Source organism: Salmo salar, chromosome ssa13, assembly GCF_905237065.1.
Source record: "Salmo salar chromosome ssa13, Ssal_v3.1, whole genome shotgun sequence".
NCBI classification, from domain to species: Eukaryota; Metazoa; Chordata; class Actinopteri; order Salmoniformes; family Salmonidae; genus Salmo; species Salmo salar.
The window spans coordinates 22,006,277-22,023,391 of record NC_059454.1 but is presented as its reverse complement, the minus strand read 5'-3'; the positions used below and the strand labels follow the sequence as shown (position 1 = coordinate 22,023,391).

The window sequence follows — 17,115 nt, the reverse complement described above, 5'->3', positions numbered from 1 at the left end:
TCTCCATCAGTTTACTAAAAGAGATTCATTCTACTGGAGGAGAGAGATAAACAGCGAAAGAAATCAGAGTAGTGACTTTGGCCTCCCAGCAACAACCTGGCGAAGAGCCTGACATGTGGGCACAAGCCACAATGGCCTAAAGTAGCACCTAAATATAGGGCTACGATTTCTTTTTTAAGATCTCAGGATAAAACATGTTTGTGAAATGAAACACCTCGATCCAGTGAGGAAGTTTAGGGGCACAGCCTAAGCAAACCCCGCTGATTCTCTCACATTTCTCCCATGTTTTCTGTCTCAGAGCCCATACTTTGTGATGCACGCCTGTCCTCTCGCCCCCTGCAGGAGAGAGACACACCAGTCACTGCCTTTGACAGACAAGCCCAGCCCTATGAGGTCATCTCAGAGATCCACCATCTTAGAGCTTCTCTACATGATGAGGGTGAGCCATCTAGTGTAAGAAGGTCATGTATACTGAACAAAAATATAAACGCAACATGTAACAATTTCAAACATTTTCCTGAATTACAGATCATATAAGGAAATCAGTCAATTGAAATAAATTCATTTGGCCCTAATCTATGGATTTCACATGACTGGGCAGGGGTGCAGCCATGGGTGGGCCTGGGAGGGCATAGGCCCACCCACTGGGGAGCCAGGCCCAGCCAATCAGAATGGGCTTTACCCTACAAAAGGGCTTTATTAGAGACAAAAATACTCAGTTTCATCAGCTGTCCGGGTGGCTGGTCTCAGAAGAAGCAGGATGTGAAGGTCCTGGGCTGGCGTGGTCTAAGGTTGTGAGGCCCGTTGGACGTTCTGTCAAATTCTGTAAAACGACGTTGGAGGTGGCTTATGATAAAGAAAGGAACATTAAATTATCTGGTAACACCTCTGGTGGACATTCCTGCAGTCAGCATGCCAATTGCACACTCTCTGAAAACATGGGACATCTGTGGGACATGGGACATGTGTGACAAAACTGCACATTTTAGAGTGGTCTTTTATTGTCCCCCAGCACAAGGTACACCTGTGTAATGATCATGCTGTTTAATCAGCTTCTTGATATGCCACACCTGTCAGGTGGATGGATTATCTTGGCAGGAGAAAGGAGAAATGCTCACTAACAGAGATGTAAACAAATTTGTACACAAAATTTGAGAGAAATAATATGTTTGTATGGGATCTTTTATTTCAGCTCATGAAACACTTTACATGTTGCATTTATATTTTTGTTCAGTATATATTTTGGTACATGTAACACTTCTTGGAGTGAGGTAGAACTGGTCTCTCATGTGCGTCCAGCCCCCATGGTATTAGACAGGCGTGAGCTGCCTGCAGCTGATGGATGGATCTGTGGGCCGCATTGACTAGTGAGAGGGAGTCAGTGAGGCTGAAGATGTGCTCACTGTAACTCACTTAGGCTTCATCAGGCACTACATACACCTGAGAGAGTTATACTTTAATACCCTACCCTCCAAATAGGGTTCTCCTATTGGGACAGCTGAAGAACCCTTGGAACCCTTTTTTCTGTTGAACCCCACCGAAATGTAAAATACAAAACCTGTAATTAAAACACAACATTTAACCGCTTGTCAGGGATAGAATAAGGTCTTTCTCAGAACCTTTGGCTTTAACAGTAAATGTCCATTACACTCTATTAGCCCATCAGTCCATAGTTAGTATGCAGTTAGTGTGTTGGGTTTGACTCAGAGCCGGAAGAGCAACAGAGAACAACCAGCCTTCCAGACCCCCTCTGACCTCAGTGTCCAGATATCGCCTCATCACCAGTCCCCCACCCAGCAACCTCCATGACCAGGGCCTGTACCCATCACTCACATCCAGCCACAGTGACCCCTGTCAGGGCAGTGTCAATGCCAGGTTAGAGGTGGATGTCACATTGTCACTCCATCCACACACCAGCTCTTCTGTTTATTTGTTTATTTAACTTTTTCTCTATCTGAATCTGTCTGTTTCCATCCTGTCTGTCTCACAGCAGCTAGTAGCCACCACACAGAGAGCCTTCTGTCCCTGACAGCTGTCTGGTCAGTATTTCTTACCTCTGACTGCTTCAGTTAGGCTTCTGTGTTATTTTCCCTCTCGCTCTCTCTTTCTCTCTTGTTCTCACACTCTCCCTCTTAGTTGGATTCCACCTCTGCTTCACTGTTCTCTCACTTACACCCACATATTAGGCTTCGGGAACACTTGCCGCCTCTCTTTCTGACTCACCTATCTTTTGATGTGTGTTTCCCTTGCTCTGTTGGGCTCACTTTTGCAAAACTTCTCCTTCTCGTCCTGAGTGTTGAGAGAACATTCCAAACAGCCACTGGTGTCATTCTGTTTCTCCATGGGAGAAAACTCTGAAAAACAAACCCAAACTCTAGCCATTACTGAAGCTGGGAGCAGTCAGGGGCTGTATGACTCAGCTTCAAGAGTTAATTAAGTAAAATAATTTCCCTCGATTGTGTCCAACTTCCTACTTTATCACGCAAACGTTTATCAGATATGCAAGTGGAAACCAAAACTTTATAAACTTCCTCACGACTGAAAACAATTCATAACAAGGACAGTGGAAAGTAAATAGTGGCTGTTGAGGAAGACAAGCATCATTGCAGAGTGTATATTTAAGATGTCCTCTTCGCCAGCATATACTGTAGACCTGCTCTCTAATTGTTATGATTCCCCACTCTTAATAACCCTCCTCCAACCTCCTTTGTATTTGGTCTTATTGACGAGAGGTGAAGGAAGGAAGCGCTTGCCTTAATTATAGTCTAGTGCCTATAAGCATCGCACAAGGGAACTCCATTAGGGACAGAGCGCCTCCAGAACATTGTCACGAAAAAAACAACTGCCAAAAAGCATGGCTGTTTAAAATGTGAACTACCCACAACTTTAACACCCAGCAAGTGCACGTAACATGAGGGAACAGCAGACTAGACCTACAGTAACATGAGGGAACAGCAGACTAGACCTACAGTAACATGAGGGAACAGCAGACTAGACCTACAGTAACATGAGGGAACAGCAGACTAGACCTACAGTAACATGAGGGAACAGCAGACTAGACCTACAGTAACATGAGGGAACAGCAGACTAGACCTACAGTAACATGAGGGAACAGCAGACTAGACCTACAGTAACATGAGGGAACAGCAGACTAGACCTACAGTAACATGAGGGAAGAGCAGACTAGACCTACAGTAACATGAGGGAAGAGCAGACTAGACCTACAGTAACATGAGGGAACAGCAGACTAGACCTACAGTAACATGAGGGAACAGCAGACTAGACCTACAGTAACATGAGGGAACAGCAGACTAGACCTACAGTAACATGAGGGAACAGCAGACTAGACCTACAGTAACATGAGGGAACAGCAGACTAGACCTACAGTAACATGAGGGAACAGCAGACTAGACCTACAGTAACATGAGGGAACAGCAGACTAGACCTACAGTAACATGAGGGAACAGCAGACTAGACCTACAGTAACATGAGGGAACAGCAGACTAGACCTACAGTAACATGAGGGAACAGCAGACTAGACCTACAGTAACATGAGGGAACAGCAGACTAGACCTACAGTAACATGAGGGAACAGCAGACTAGACCTACAGTAACATGAGGGGAACATGTGTCACCTATCAGCGAGTCCTTTTTTTCAATGCACATATTTAAATATCTGAATCATAGAGTTGTTAGATATAAAGAGTGCTATAACTACATTTTAGTCATTTAGCAGACGACTTACATTAGGGCTGTCACAACCTGATCTGTTTAACCTGTCTTGTGATTGTCTCCACCCCCTCCAGGTGTCGCTTATTATCCCCGGTGTATATATCCCTGTGTTTCCTGTCTCTCTGTGCCAGCATTTTTCCTTGCTCCGATTTTTTCCCAGTCTCTTTTGGTTCTAGTCCTCCTGGTTTCCACCCTTGCCTGTCCTGATACCGAACCCACCTGCCTGACCACTCTGCCTGTTCTGTCTTCAAGCCTGCCTATCCCCTTGTACTGTTTGGACTCGGATTTGGTTACTGAACCCCTGCCTGGCCTGACCTCGAGACTGCCCTTCGTCTGGTACTGTTTTGGACTCTGACCCGGTTTATGACTCTCGCTTGTCCCTGACCTACCTCTTGCCTACCCCTTGGATTAATACATTTCGGGGCTCAACCATCTGCTTCCTGTGTCTACATTTGGGTCTCGCCTTGTGTCCTTATAAGTGCATTCATCATAAGATAGCTAGGTGAGACAACATATCACAAGCGTAACAACAAAGTACTTATCAGCAAAGTATAGGAAAAGACAAGTGCAAATTCTTATCGTACTCCACAGGTGGGTCAGATGCGACAGAGTTTTCTAGATTCTAAAGCTATCCTATTAGAACACATCCACTCCATGTACAGTATTTTACTCATTTAGAAGCTCTCCCTCATCTGCTTTTACATAGGCTTCAAATGAGCACAGAATTAATCAAATCACAACTCCACTTTCACCGTCTTACAGGGTTAGCGAGCACTGGTCTTCCGTAGGCTAGAAAAACCAACAAACACATGGTTTCTCATCTGCTGTGCTGGGTGCATAATTAATTGGTCCCCGTGCAGCATGTAGACCTATGTCTTTACACACTGTGACTACAGTGTGAGGCGCGGAGACGACTGCAGAAGAGGAGGCCTCACAGGTTAGACATGCTCTGCTGTTAATTGTGCTTCTGTCGCTAGCCGTGTCCCTCACAGAAGAGTACTTTAGCAAGTAATCACCCCCAGTCTGGACACCCGCTTTAAATGTCTGTTCTCTGAATCAAGTGGGGGGTGGATAGACCCCGGTCCAGGCCCTGAGTGATGTTTCACAGAAGGACCTAACTTCAGTTCTGCAGAATGTCCCTGATGTGGTTTAACTAGATAAGCTACAGTATATCTCCTACGTAAGGTGTGGAGGTTTGGCTAGAAATCAGTAAGATCTTGTTCTATGAATTAAAGGTGCTTGTATTTCCGCTAGGCTTAGGCAGTACGTATTGACAGGGGTCGCGTTTTATATTGAAAGTCAGTGTTTTCTGCTTCAATAGGTGATCAGGGACATGCAACCATTGTTTTCCTTCACAGAAAATACATCAGTGCAACATTCGGCAGAAAATAGCTTAATTTTCATCAGAATACAACAAAAGTGCAACGCTAATCAAGTACATGAGTTCCTTAGAGCTCTGGAGCAGGTTGTTATCAAGGATCTCTCTATACGTTGCTCCGTTCATCTTTCCCTCGATTCTGACTAGTCTCCCTGCCGCTGAAAAACATCCCCATATCATGACGCTGCCACCACCATGCTTCACCGTAGGGATGGTGCCAGGTTTCCTCCAGACATGATGCTTGTTATTCAGGCAGAATAGTTCAATCTTGGTTTCATTGGACCAGAGAATCTTATTTCTCATGGTCTGAGTCCTTTAGGTGCCTTTTGGCAAACTCCAAGTGGCCTGTCATGTGCCTTTTACTGAGGAGTGGCTTCTGTCTGGCCACTCTACCATAAAGGCCTGATTGGTGGAGTGCTGCAGAGAAGGTTGTCCTTTCTGGGTTTTTTTGCTAACATTTCTAAAAACCTGTTTTCGCTTTGTCATTATGGGATATTGTGTGTAGATTGATGATTAAAAAAATACGGAATCAATTTTAGAATAAGGCTGTAACATATCAAACTGTGGAAAAAGTCAAGGGGTATGAATACTTTCTGAAGGCGCTGTATGGGTATCTGAGCTATGTGTTAGCTGTTTGAACAGAGTGCATAATGTTCCCAGTCCAACGGCTTCGCAAATGAGGATAATATTGTTTCCATTTTAGAATTAGGCTGTAACGTATCAAACTGTGGAAAAAGTAAAGAGGTCTGAGCTGTGTGTTAGCTGTTTGAACAGACAGTGCATAATGATCCCAGTCCAGCCGCTTCGCAAATTAGGATAATATTGTTTGCGCTCCTCAAAGATTCCATCAGGTGCGGGCGGGACCACGAGTGCATTAATAAATGTGCGCTTGAGGGACGTGGTGAGCTCACAAGGCGCATGAGAGGCACCACATCTCGCACCTGTGACCGCGAGGGGCTGATCTAGAGCCTTCTGGCCATCTATTCTTAATGTGGTTTTCTTCTTATTGACTCACAGCACAGGAGCATAGCTATATTACCATAGAGTTAAATTCGATGAGAATTTTGGAAAATAATGACAACGCCATAATTGGAAATAAAATACAGATATGGGGGCTGTAGCTAGTAGGTTTATGAATGAATCCAAACATTTTCATCATTGACATTTAGTGTGGGACTAATCTTAACAAACCACTAGTAAGGAAAGCCACACTAGCAAAATAAGTAAATTATTTTAATCGGTGTTCTGCCAAATTATCACACTCACATATGATAAGAAGATTTATGAATGAATCCTCTCTCGCAGTTATCATCATCAAGTGCCAATTTCACTCCCTCAGATTAGGCTGGTCGGCCCAGCTGGCGCCCAAGAGAATAACCGGACATCGTCCTCTAGAGGTTCTAACTGACTTTAATCCAATTGCGCACGAATTTGTGACATCATTTGAATCCTATGAAAGGAATCCTATGAAATTACTACAACGTGGTTGGCGTGACGATGGTAACCACTGACTATAAATGGCTGGACTTGTTGTATCTGCACATACCTCTAAACTTGGCCTCAACCGGTCTCCAAGCGCTGCAAGAGGCAAAGAACAACCTTTCTAGTTGGTTTGCTGCAATTTAGGTTATTGAAGGTGCTGTGAGTGACACTAGCCAGAAAACAAATCTAAGGTAAGTTTGGGTCACTTCAATTCGTATTTTTGTACATGGACGTGCTCCCAAAAATTATTTGCAAATATCTATTCCAAAAAAGGAATTTCCAGTTTTACGCACCAATATTGAAACGTATTATGTGCGTAAAACAGATAGAAAACTCAAAATTCGTTATGCAACGCCAAGTCAATGAATTATTATGCAACCTGCATGCTTTTAAAGTAGTATATCTCCACTAATAATGATATATTCTCTTGTTTTAGAACGACTAGCCAAGTTACCATGAAGTCCGCCTGCCTGATCATTCTGGCATCTCTAGTGGTCTGCAACCTGACATTGGCTCGAGGACAGGGCATCCCCGCCGAGGAGGAGACGGGGGACCGGCAGACTATAGACGATATCATCCTACAGAGAGCCGAGAGCCTCCTGCTCCGCTCCATTCTCAAAAATATAGAGGATGAGGATGGCGCGAACGGTGCTTAAGTTGCTTTTTGATCTATTTGATGTTTTTGGCAAAGTGGCCGCGTTTGACAAGAGAGCTGTGGTGTTTTACAATGAATTACAAAGCAAAGAAATGAACACATACACCAAATGGTGCAGTGAAATGTGCTGTTTTACAGGGTCGGTCATAGTAGTATGGAGCAAATTAGGGTTAAGTGCCTTGCCCATGGGCACATCGACAGAATTAACGACCTTTCGGTTGATTAGCCCAACGACGCTCTAACCGCTAGGCTACATGCCACCCACTGAACACACAAATTCAAGTCATGCCTTTTTATGCCTGTTTATAGTAACTTGTAGGAAGACAAATCATTCGATTGTATAGTTTCACAAAGACAGATAAACTAAATTATTTCGATTTGATGGTATTTATACAGAAATAACCCACCATTTCCAATATGTTTTATTCGTGTTTTGTGCAAGATTAACGTGAATAAATTAATAGATTATCTTATTTGTTCGGATGAAAATCAATTTGGAGAGGGCAATCTGCAAAGCGCGCGTAAAACGCATCCAATATTTTCCCGCAGTTTATCCTGGCACCAAAGCACACAGTTTAATGGTGGAAGAATGAAAACAGAAAACATACAAACAGAAAAAAAGTTTTACATAGATTATCTCAAATATATTTTTTCTAACTTTCACAAGTAAATGCCATTAACACGTTGTGTGTTCAATTGGAAATGCATGTACGCATGTCATAACAAGTGGTGGTAGATTGATATTTTCCGCTGTCCCTAAACTAATAATGTATTAATTATTTTTACAGAGGGATTGACCTCTCAGCCAGAGTGGCTGGTGAAGCGGCAGCATCCCGGTAAGAGGTACCAGGAGGAGCTGGAAAAAAGGCAACACCCTGGAAAGCGAGAGGAGGACGAGGACGAAGACTATGGTGAGGTTCAGAAAAGACAGCACCCGGGAAAACGCGAAGACGAATTTGACTCTTTTGTGGAGCTGCAGAGAAGACAGCATCCAGGCAAGCGTTTAATGCTGGAGCAGATTACAGAGAACCCCGCATTTCTAAGTGAACTCTCCAAACGTCAGCACCCGGGCAAGCGCTACATGATGTACTACAGCAAGCGCCAGCATCCCGGCAGGCGAGAGGTGGACGAAGAGTCAGACGCAGGGGACCTCAAGGAGTTGGAGAAGCGCCAACACCCCGGCAAACGCTACTTGGATAACACGAGCCCGGATTTGGGCGCAAACAGTCCCTGTGACGTGCTGGACCCTGGCTGCAGTAAGGCCAACCTGTTGCTCCAGCTATTAGACAACGTGAACAAGAGTCGCGAGGAGAAGAGACAGCACCCAGGCAAAAGGTCCGCACCTGTCGAGGATTTGACGGAACAGGAGTAACAAGCGGGGCTGGTGGGTGCTGTGTGAGAATTACTGTGATGTAAAGAATAAAATGTGTAAATTGATATAATTAATGATTTATTATGAATATAGTACGGACCCCTCTATCACGGGTAGACTACTGTGTCTCTGGAAAGCTGCTTTTATGATGAATATCCAGAAAACACGCTCAGAAAGCATCTAGATCGAAAAGTTTAAATTAGATATCATTTTTTTTGCGGAAGCTTGTTGGTAATTACGCACGCTGATTGTCAAAATGATTAACGCTCATATGGATTTTAAGTTAATGAGTAGCTGTGTTGGTTGCTGACCATATCTTCTTGTAATGAGATGCTCAACCATATATTCTTTTTCCAGATGAAGCCCATGTGGGGAAGAAATAAAGACTAAAGCGACGGGATTAGCTATTGGCTCTGCAGTCTGTCTGTCTGTATCCAACTGAGGACGCAGGCTCGGAATCTGCTCTCTTCTGTCTGACCTTGAATTGAATAGGCTAAGTGTAATTTTCAGAGTTATATAAAACAAATGTGTTATATACGACATATTGACCTGTAGTTTGTTTTATGATTTAGGCCTAATGCGTTCGATGTAAAATATAAGTGGATATACACTTGCAAAATGGATATACACTTGCAAAAACCTGCAAAATAATTTAGTGGGTCTCTTGATTACTTTTCTACTTGAATATTCTTGCATGGTATAACAACTGATTAATTGTTGTGCATTTTCTGTTACTTTTGCCTTAAAGCCTATTATGACTCTACAACTCTATACATTAAAACGCATTGGTACAGATGACTGAGGTTTGGTCTCCTACAGTATGTTTTTCGTTTGACATTCAGAGAAAGCCTCTATCCTTAGCCTAGCAATGTACATGCGATGGTCCATTAAATATTTTAACCCTCCCCGAGGGTTTTCAGGTGCAGTGAGCTAGCCTTCCTGCAAAAATATGGAGACCAATGTGGTCGAACTAACAAAGCAATTACAGCGCAATCGTTCTGCGCACGTATTAATGAAAGTAAATTGATAGCAGACCGTCTGCTTGTCAGTTACGCTCGCCTCTCATTTAATTGGCCTCATTCCATCAATACCTTACCAACACTTTTACCCGAGTCTGTCTAAGGCACTCCATCTCAGTGCAAGAGGCGTCACTGCAGACCCTGGTTCGATTCCAGACTGTATCACAACCGGCCGTGATTGGGAAACTCAAAATATACACACACTATGTATACAAAGGTATCTGGCACGCCTTCAAATGAGTGGATTTGGCTATTTCAGCTACACCCGTTGCTGACAGGCGTATAAAATCGAACACACAGCCATGCAATCTCCAGAGACAAACATTGGCAATAGAATGACCTTACTGAAGAGCTCAGTGACTTTGAAGGTGGCACCATCATAGGAAGACACCTTTCACACAAGTCAGTTCTTAAAATGTCTGCCCTGCTAGAGCTGCCCCGGTCAACTGTAAGTGATGTTATTGTGAAGTGAAAATATCAGGATTGCAGAGTGCTGAAACACGTAGTGTGTAAAATTCACCTGTCCTCACTCACTACCGAATTCCAAACTGCCTCTGGAAGGAACATCAGAGGAAGCTTCATGAAATGGCTGAGTAGCCCACACAAGCCTACGATCACCATGCACAATGTCAAGTGTCGGCTGGAGAGGTGTAAAGCTTGCCGCCATTGGACTCTGACGCAGTGGTAACGCATTTTCTGGAATAATGAATCACACTTCACCATCTGACAGTCTGACAGAAGAATCTGGGTTTGGCGGATGCCAGGAGAACGCTCCTGCCCAAATGCATAGTGCCAACTGTAATGTTTGGTGGAGGAGGAATTATGGTCTGGGGCTGTTTCTCATGGTTCAGCCCCTTAGCTCCAGTGAAGATAAATCTTAACGCTACAGCATATAATATCATTCTAGATGATTCTTTGCTTCCAACTTTGTGGCAACAGTTTGGGGAAAGCCATTTCCTGTTTCAGCATGACAATTTTCCCGTGCACAAAGAATTGGAACGCCGACTGCGAGCCAGGCCTAATCGCCCAACATCACCTAATTAATGCTCTTGGGGCTGAATGGAAGTCCCCACAGCAATGTTCCAACATCTAGTGGAAAGCCTTCCCAGAAGAGTGGAGGCTGTTATGGCAACAAAGGGGAGACCAACTCCATATGAATGCCCATGATTTTGGAATGACATGTTCGACGAGCAGATGTCCACATTACTTTGGTCATGTAGTGTACAACTCATCACGACCCACACATAGTTCCTACATTTCAGTCAGATTGCCCCAGAGCTTGTTGCTATATCAAGTCACTTTGACTTTGAAGAGTCAGGCTGTTGAGCAACAGATGCCATCTGTTAACTGACAGAAATAGGCCTGAATGAGAGCATTATAGACCCAAAGACTATGCATCCCAGATGAGTCTAATTTGCACCAAATATCAGAGGATGGGGTCTAATTTAGTCAAAGAGAATTCAGCAAGCAACAAGCTTTATTAAAGACACAAAGAGAGAGAGATGGAGAGGGGGGGTGGGAGACTGAGAGGGGGTGGGAGACTGAGGGGCAGAGATGGAGAGAGGGGGAGAGGGGGAGAGAGAGGGAGAGGGGGGCGGAGACTGAGGGGGAGAGAGGGAGAAGGAGAGAGGCAGAGAGTGAGTGAGAGATAGAAAGAGAGAGAGAGAGAGAGAGAGAGAGAGAGAGAGAGAGAAAGAGAGAGAGAGAGAGTGGGAGAGAGAGGGAGAGAAAGAAGGATAGAGAGAGAGAGAGAGAGAAAGAGGGATAGAGATAGAGAGAGAAGGAGAGAGAGAGAGAGAGAGAGAGAGAGAGAGAGAGAGAGAGAGAGAGAGAGAGAAAGAGGGATAGAGAGAGAGAGAGAGAGAAAGAGGGATAGAGAGAGAGAGAGAGAGAGAGAGAGAGAGAGAGAGAGAGAGAGAGAGAGGGAGAGAAAGAGGGATAGAGAGAGAGAGAGAGAGAGAGAGAGAGGGAGAGAGAGAGAGGGAGAGAAAGAGGGATAGAGAGAGAGAGAGAGAGAGAGAGAGAGAGAGAGAGAGAAAGAGGGATAGAGAGAGAGAGAGAGAGAGAGACAGAGGGATAGAGAGAGAGAGGGAGAGAAAGAGGGATAGAGAGAGAGAGAGAGAGAGGGAGAGAAAGAGGGATAGAGAGAGAGAGAGAGAGAGAGAGAGTGAGAGAGAGGGAGAGAGAGAGAGGGAGAGAGAGGGAGAGAAAGAGGGATAGAGAGAGAGAGAGAGAGAGAGAGAGAGGGATAGAGAGAGAGAGAGAGAGAGAGAGAGAGAGAAGGAGAGATAGAGAGAGAGAGAGAAAGAGAGAGAGAGAGACAGAGGGAGAGAAAGAGGGATAGAGAGAGAGAGAGAGAGAGAGAGAGAGAGGGAGAGAGAGAGAGGGAGAGAAAGAGGGATAGAGAGAGAGAGAGAGAGAGAGAGAGAGAGAGAGAGAGAGAGAGAGAGAAAGAGGGATAGAGAGAGAGAGAGAGAGAAAGAGGGATAGAGAGAGAGAGGGAGAGAAAGAGGGATAGAGAGAGAGAGAGAGAGAGAGAGAGAGAGGGAGAGAAAGAGGGATAGAGAGAGAGAGAGAGAGAGAGAGAGAGAGTGAGAGAGAGGGAGAGAGAGAGAGGGAGAGAAAGAGGGATAGAGAGAGAGAGAGAGAGAGAGAGAGAGGGAGATAAAGAGGGATAGAGAGAGAGAGAGAGAGGCAGAGAGCGAGAGGGAGATAAAAAATGTACTATTGTTTATTTCACTTTTGTTTATTTTCTATTTCACTTGCTTTGGCAATGTAAACATATGTTTCCCATGCCAATAAAGCCCTTGAATTGAATTGAGAGAGAAAGAGAGGGAGAGAGAAAGAGGGAGAGAGAGGTTTATAAAGTGGGAAAGAGAGAATAACTGTGAAAGTAACCTAGGTTGTTGGTGTCTGGGCGATAAGAGGAAGTGAAAGGAGTTGCTTCTTTCCTATACACTGAACACTTTATGTGTCACTGTTTCCCTCCTTCTTATCCTCTATACTCCCTGAAATGCCTTGAAGACAAGTTCTTGTTGCGTGGGAGAGAGATGGGGTTTGCTTACAAAGACATTTCCAGGGCAATAATATCTTTCATGATGGACCTGCCACTTGTTAGTTGTTTTTAAAACCCTCTCTTTTAACAGTGTACCTAAATAATGATTCATGTTCTCTCTCCCTCTCTCTCCCACTCTCTCTGTCTCTCTCCTTCTCCCTCTCTCCCCTCTCTCCCCCTCTCTCCCTCTCTGCCCCTCTGTCTTCCACTCCCTCTCTCTCTCTCTTTGTGTCTTTAATAAAGCTTGTTGCTTGCTGAATTCTCTTTGACTAAATTCGACTCTATCCTCTGATATTTGGTGCACACACATCAATCTCAACCCGTCCATGAGCTAACACTTTTTTTCTCATGTTGTTACTCTAAAAGCACTCCAACTAGCTGAATCAGACAGCCGATCCCCATAAAGCAACAGTGATGACGCATAATACACATCTGCTCCAACAGATGTGCCCATAGCCAATCACATTTATCACAGACATGGCTGAAGTAACACATAAAAAAGTACTTAAGTACTTCATTACTAACTCTCCTCTCCACCTCACTACTGTAGTGATAGGAGTGAATGCCAACAGAGCAGCCGTGCCCAACTCTCATCACCACTCATCATGTCTGTCTCACTGGATACCTGGAAGTGTGTGTGTGTGTGTGTGTGTGTGCGCACATCCATCCGTATGTGTGTACATGCGCACGTGTGTGTGTGTGTGCGTGCGTGCTTGTCAAACGTGATCAACGTTTTGTTTTGATATCCTACTTTTGTTTGTCTAACGCCACACTAAACGCTTGAAGGTAATGTTGTTTAATGATAACTAAAATCACATCTTGTTCATTCCTGTTTGTCATCCATCTAAAGGTCAGAACGTATTGAGACAATGAAACCAGAAGAGCAAGTATTATGTTCTTCATTGAGGGAAAACCCCTCCCACTCCAGAGCTGTGTGTGTGTGTGTGTGTGTGTGTGTGTGTGTACAGTATGTGTGTTTGTATGTGTTTAAGAAAGAGAAAGACCGAAAGAGAGAGAGAAAGAGAGAGCGATTGAGTGTACTGGGTTTGTAAGATTAGACAGTGGGAGGGGTAGTTTTGAATAGGCAAAGCTCACACCCCTGGGAAATACAACATTTTCAGCTTGGCTGCGTGAAGCCGGTGACAAGAAAGGCTACGGCAAACTGCAGATGACAGCTGATCTTTAGTCTACTTGCGAGATGCACGGTAGCCAACCGTGTGTAACTTATGTAACTATTCTGAACTAGTTTTCCAGTGTCAGTTATATCGGGAACCGCAGTTGTCTCGGCCAGCATGGACAGTGAAGCGCGGGCGAACGGGGAGGACATCACTCTCAACAAACTAGACGACATAGAAGTAAGTTAAACATTCTAACCTCAAGACTCAGGTTGCTGTGGCGGGGTCCTAGCGCATTTTTAACTGTGTCATAAGCAACTAAATCGGACGTTGTACATTTTGACTGAACATTCGGATTTGGGCTACAAGGAGATAAGTTGACCCACTGGGGGAAAAAATGGTAGTCCCGGATTTATATTTACTATGTTACGTCTACCCCCGAGTCCAGGTTGTGTTTCCACATCATTTCAATCAATGTGGTGACGTTGAATCAACGTGGAAAATTGATTTGATTTGGAGAAAAAAATCATCAACGTAAGGGTATTTAGTCTCTTTTTCACCTAACCTTAAAACCTAAATCCAATGACATGGTGCATTTTTTGTTGTTGATTTCATGTTGAATTCACATTAGTAGACAACAAAAGGTCAATCAAAATTAGATGTTGAACTGCCGTCTGTGCCCAGTGGGGACTGTATAACTCCTACTGGTATGGAAACTTCACAATGTATTCCCCCAAGTCATTGATAAAATAACAGACCTACAATCCAATATAATTTACTGCTCCTAGTCTATTAGCTTCATTAAAGAGCATTCATAGCCTATAGTGGAGACATGAAGCGATCAAACCTTTTGACTACGGAAATCATTTCACTGTCTGGCTCCTCGCCATATTTCTCGCCTACACGAGGAGCTGACTATGCCCTTTGTGTTTCGGAGTGTCGCACCCACTTGTGACATCTCGTATTTACCTTTATCCGTACTTGACAATTCCCAACCCCACTTCCGTGAGACGATGTGGACACCCGTGTGTTGTGTAGTTATAGAACACACCCCTCTGCCGTAGAGGAAAGGCAGTGCCTGTACTTAATCCACTGCATTAGTGTGTGTGAGCATGTGTGACCCATAGCCTGATGGTCTACCCTCTAACCGACAGGCGAACCTCGACCGTCTTGACCCCTCTGGAAAGGTGTACCGGAGGATTAACATGAATCACTATGCCACTAAGAAGAGTGCAGCTCAGAGTATGCTTGATGTGGCTCTAATCATGGCTAACTCATCCCAGCTGAAGACTGTTCTATACATGGGGTCACAGTACAGATTCTACAAACCTCTCATAGTACTGCTGTCCATGTCTATTACGCTACAGGTTGTCGTAGGACTACTGCTGGTCTTTATAGGTTAGTAATACACTCTATCTGTCACTCATTCAGAAATACTAACACATAAACACGCACGCACACACACACACACACACACACACTATATGGCTATCTGTAAACAGGAAGGTAAACATGTTGAATAACCCTCCTACTCTCTCTCTCTCTAGTGAAGCATGATCTGAATGATGTGAGGAAACACTCAAAGCTGAACATGATGAACAACACAGCAACAGTATTTGTTTTCTTCACAGTCGTCATCAACATCTTCATCACTGCGCTAGGCTTTGAGGGTGCTGTGATAGGACTTCCAGAACACCAATCCTTCCTTCTGACCACTGAACAGAACCAGACCGGAGGCCTCTAGACCACAACCTCAGATCATCCTCTGACAACTGGCAGGTTGTAGAGCACAAGCTTAGCACAACCTGGCCTCAATTTAACCGGAGGCTTGCACAACCTGAACACAACATCAGCAGAAACCCGGAACCTAACCCCAACCAGTTCTCTCTACAGTGACAGGGCAGTACATGTGCAAAAGGTGTGCACCCTCAAAAAGTTCTACAGCTGCACCATCGAGAGCATCCTGACCGGTTGCAACCCCGCCTGGTATGGCAACTGCTCGGCATCCGACCGTAAGGTGCTACAGAGGGTAGTGCGTACGGCCCAGTACATCACTGGGGCCAAGCTTCCTGCCATCCAGGACCTATATACTAGGCGGTGTCAGAGGAAGGCCCAAATAATTGTCAAAGACTCCAGTCACCCAATTCATACTGTTTTCTCTGCTACCACACGGCAAGCGGTACCGGGGCGCCAAGTCTAAGTCTAAAAGGCTCCTAAATAGCTGAACAATCAATTCCCCCCCCCGCTACTCGCTGTTTATTAACTATGCATAGTCACTTTACCACTACCTACATGTACAAATTACCTTGACTAATCTGAACCCCCGCACATTGACTCGGTACCGGTACGCCCTGTATATAGCCTCGTTATTGTTATTTTATTGTGTTACATTTGAGTTTTTGTATCCTGTAAATAGGCCTTTATAAATGTGTTGTTGTTGTTCAGTTGTTTGGGACTCAATAGAACACAACTGCTGAATCCAAATAAACAACTCTTTGTGAATAAACAGCAGGAATTTCTGGACTGATTACACTACTCTCCCTTGGTCAGAGCCGGAATGAAAATGAAAAGGCAGTGTGTGTACCATGTTACGAACACTCACCAGTTCTTTGTCTGTGTGGCATTGAAGAAGTCCTGGTCTGAGATGGGGTCTGACAAGTAGGACTACAGAAGGTTGAAGGTTGAGACTTGTGGGCGACTCGTTGGTCATCTTCACCCCATTCTGCAGGAAGGCCATTGGTAACTGACACAGGGAAGAGGGTTACAAATGCACGGTAATGCATGGTGCCTACTCTACACTGGTTCACCAGGCTGGACACAGTTTAGGCCTACTGCACCATGCCTTGTGCGAGAGGTAGCTGCTGAGCAACAGTCTGAAGTATGGGTGGCAGGTCTCTAGGCTGAAGACCTCACAGATCTTCTCCAGGCTGGACATTCTCACTTCTCTCTCTTCCCTCCTCTCTTCCAGTCCACCATGAATATCTATCCTCACCACTCAGTGTTTGTGTGTGTGTGTGTGTGTGTCCAGGGGCGGAAATCCCGGGGGGGACGGGGGGGGATGACCCCCCCATCCTGGGAAAAATATGATTTGTCCCCCCCAATATATCACTGAAACATAACTATGTAATTTAAATAATATTAATAATACGCAATGAAAGCAATTGTGCTGATTATAGACACTTAATAGCGCGTTTTTAAGTTTCAAAAGATTGCAACCCCCCCACTCTTTGCCTCACAATGGTTTGATCCACTGCCAGTTCCTTAGCTTGCTAGGTAACAGAGAGGTCGTATCTACTGTCTGAAAGGC

General features: G+C 44.6%; 2 protein-coding genes across 3 annotated transcripts; both read left to right on the top strand.

The window, feature by feature from the left end:
• Window positions 1–6,705: 6,705 nt before the first annotated feature.
• On the top strand, window positions 6,706–9,263 carry trh (thyrotropin-releasing hormone). The gene is given in 4 exon segments (NM_001141172.1): window positions 6,706–6,783; window positions 7,029–7,240; window positions 8,036–8,631; window positions 8,977–9,263. Coding segments are annotated over 2 exon segments (777 nt in total). The 5' UTR covers window positions 6,706–6,783; window positions 7,029–7,047; the 3' UTR covers window positions 8,620–8,631; window positions 8,977–9,263.
• A 4,401-nt stretch (window positions 9,264–13,664) lies between these two features.
• On the top strand, window positions 13,665–16,845 carry si:dkey-93l1.9 (Ninjurin domain-containing protein). Of its 2 annotated transcripts, none has more exons than XM_014134835.2 (3): window positions 13,665–14,048; window positions 14,963–15,206; window positions 15,440–16,845. In XM_014134835.2, the coding sequence occupies exons 1-3, from the start codon at window positions 13,986–13,988 to the stop codon at window positions 15,550–15,552; spliced, it is 420 nt and encodes a 139-aa protein (XP_013990310.1). In that variant the 5' UTR covers window positions 13,665–13,985; the 3' UTR covers window positions 15,553–16,845. The 2 variants fall into 2 exon arrangements, with proteins under 2 accessions (XP_013990310.1, XP_013990309.1); XM_014134834.2 differs by having other exon boundaries at window positions 13,676–14,048; window positions 15,356–16,845.
• The last annotated feature ends 270 nt before the right edge of the window (window positions 16,846–17,115 follow it).

What these genes read in the sequence shown, in the direction of transcription:
- si:dkey-93l1.9 (XM_014134834.2), top strand. Translation starts at nt 13,986, where the DNA reads ATGGACAGTGAAGCGCGGGCGAACGGGGAGGACATCACTCTCAACAAA. An exon ending in ACAAACTAGACGACATAGAA is followed by an intron (nt 14,049 to 14,962) that starts GTAAGTTAAACA and finishes TCTAACCGACAG; the next exon opens with GCGAACCTCGACCGTCTTGA. An exon ending in ACTACTGCTGGTCTTTATAG is followed by an intron (nt 15,207 to 15,355) that starts GTTAGTAATACA and finishes CTCTCTCTCTAG; the next exon opens with TGAAGCATGATCTGAATGAT.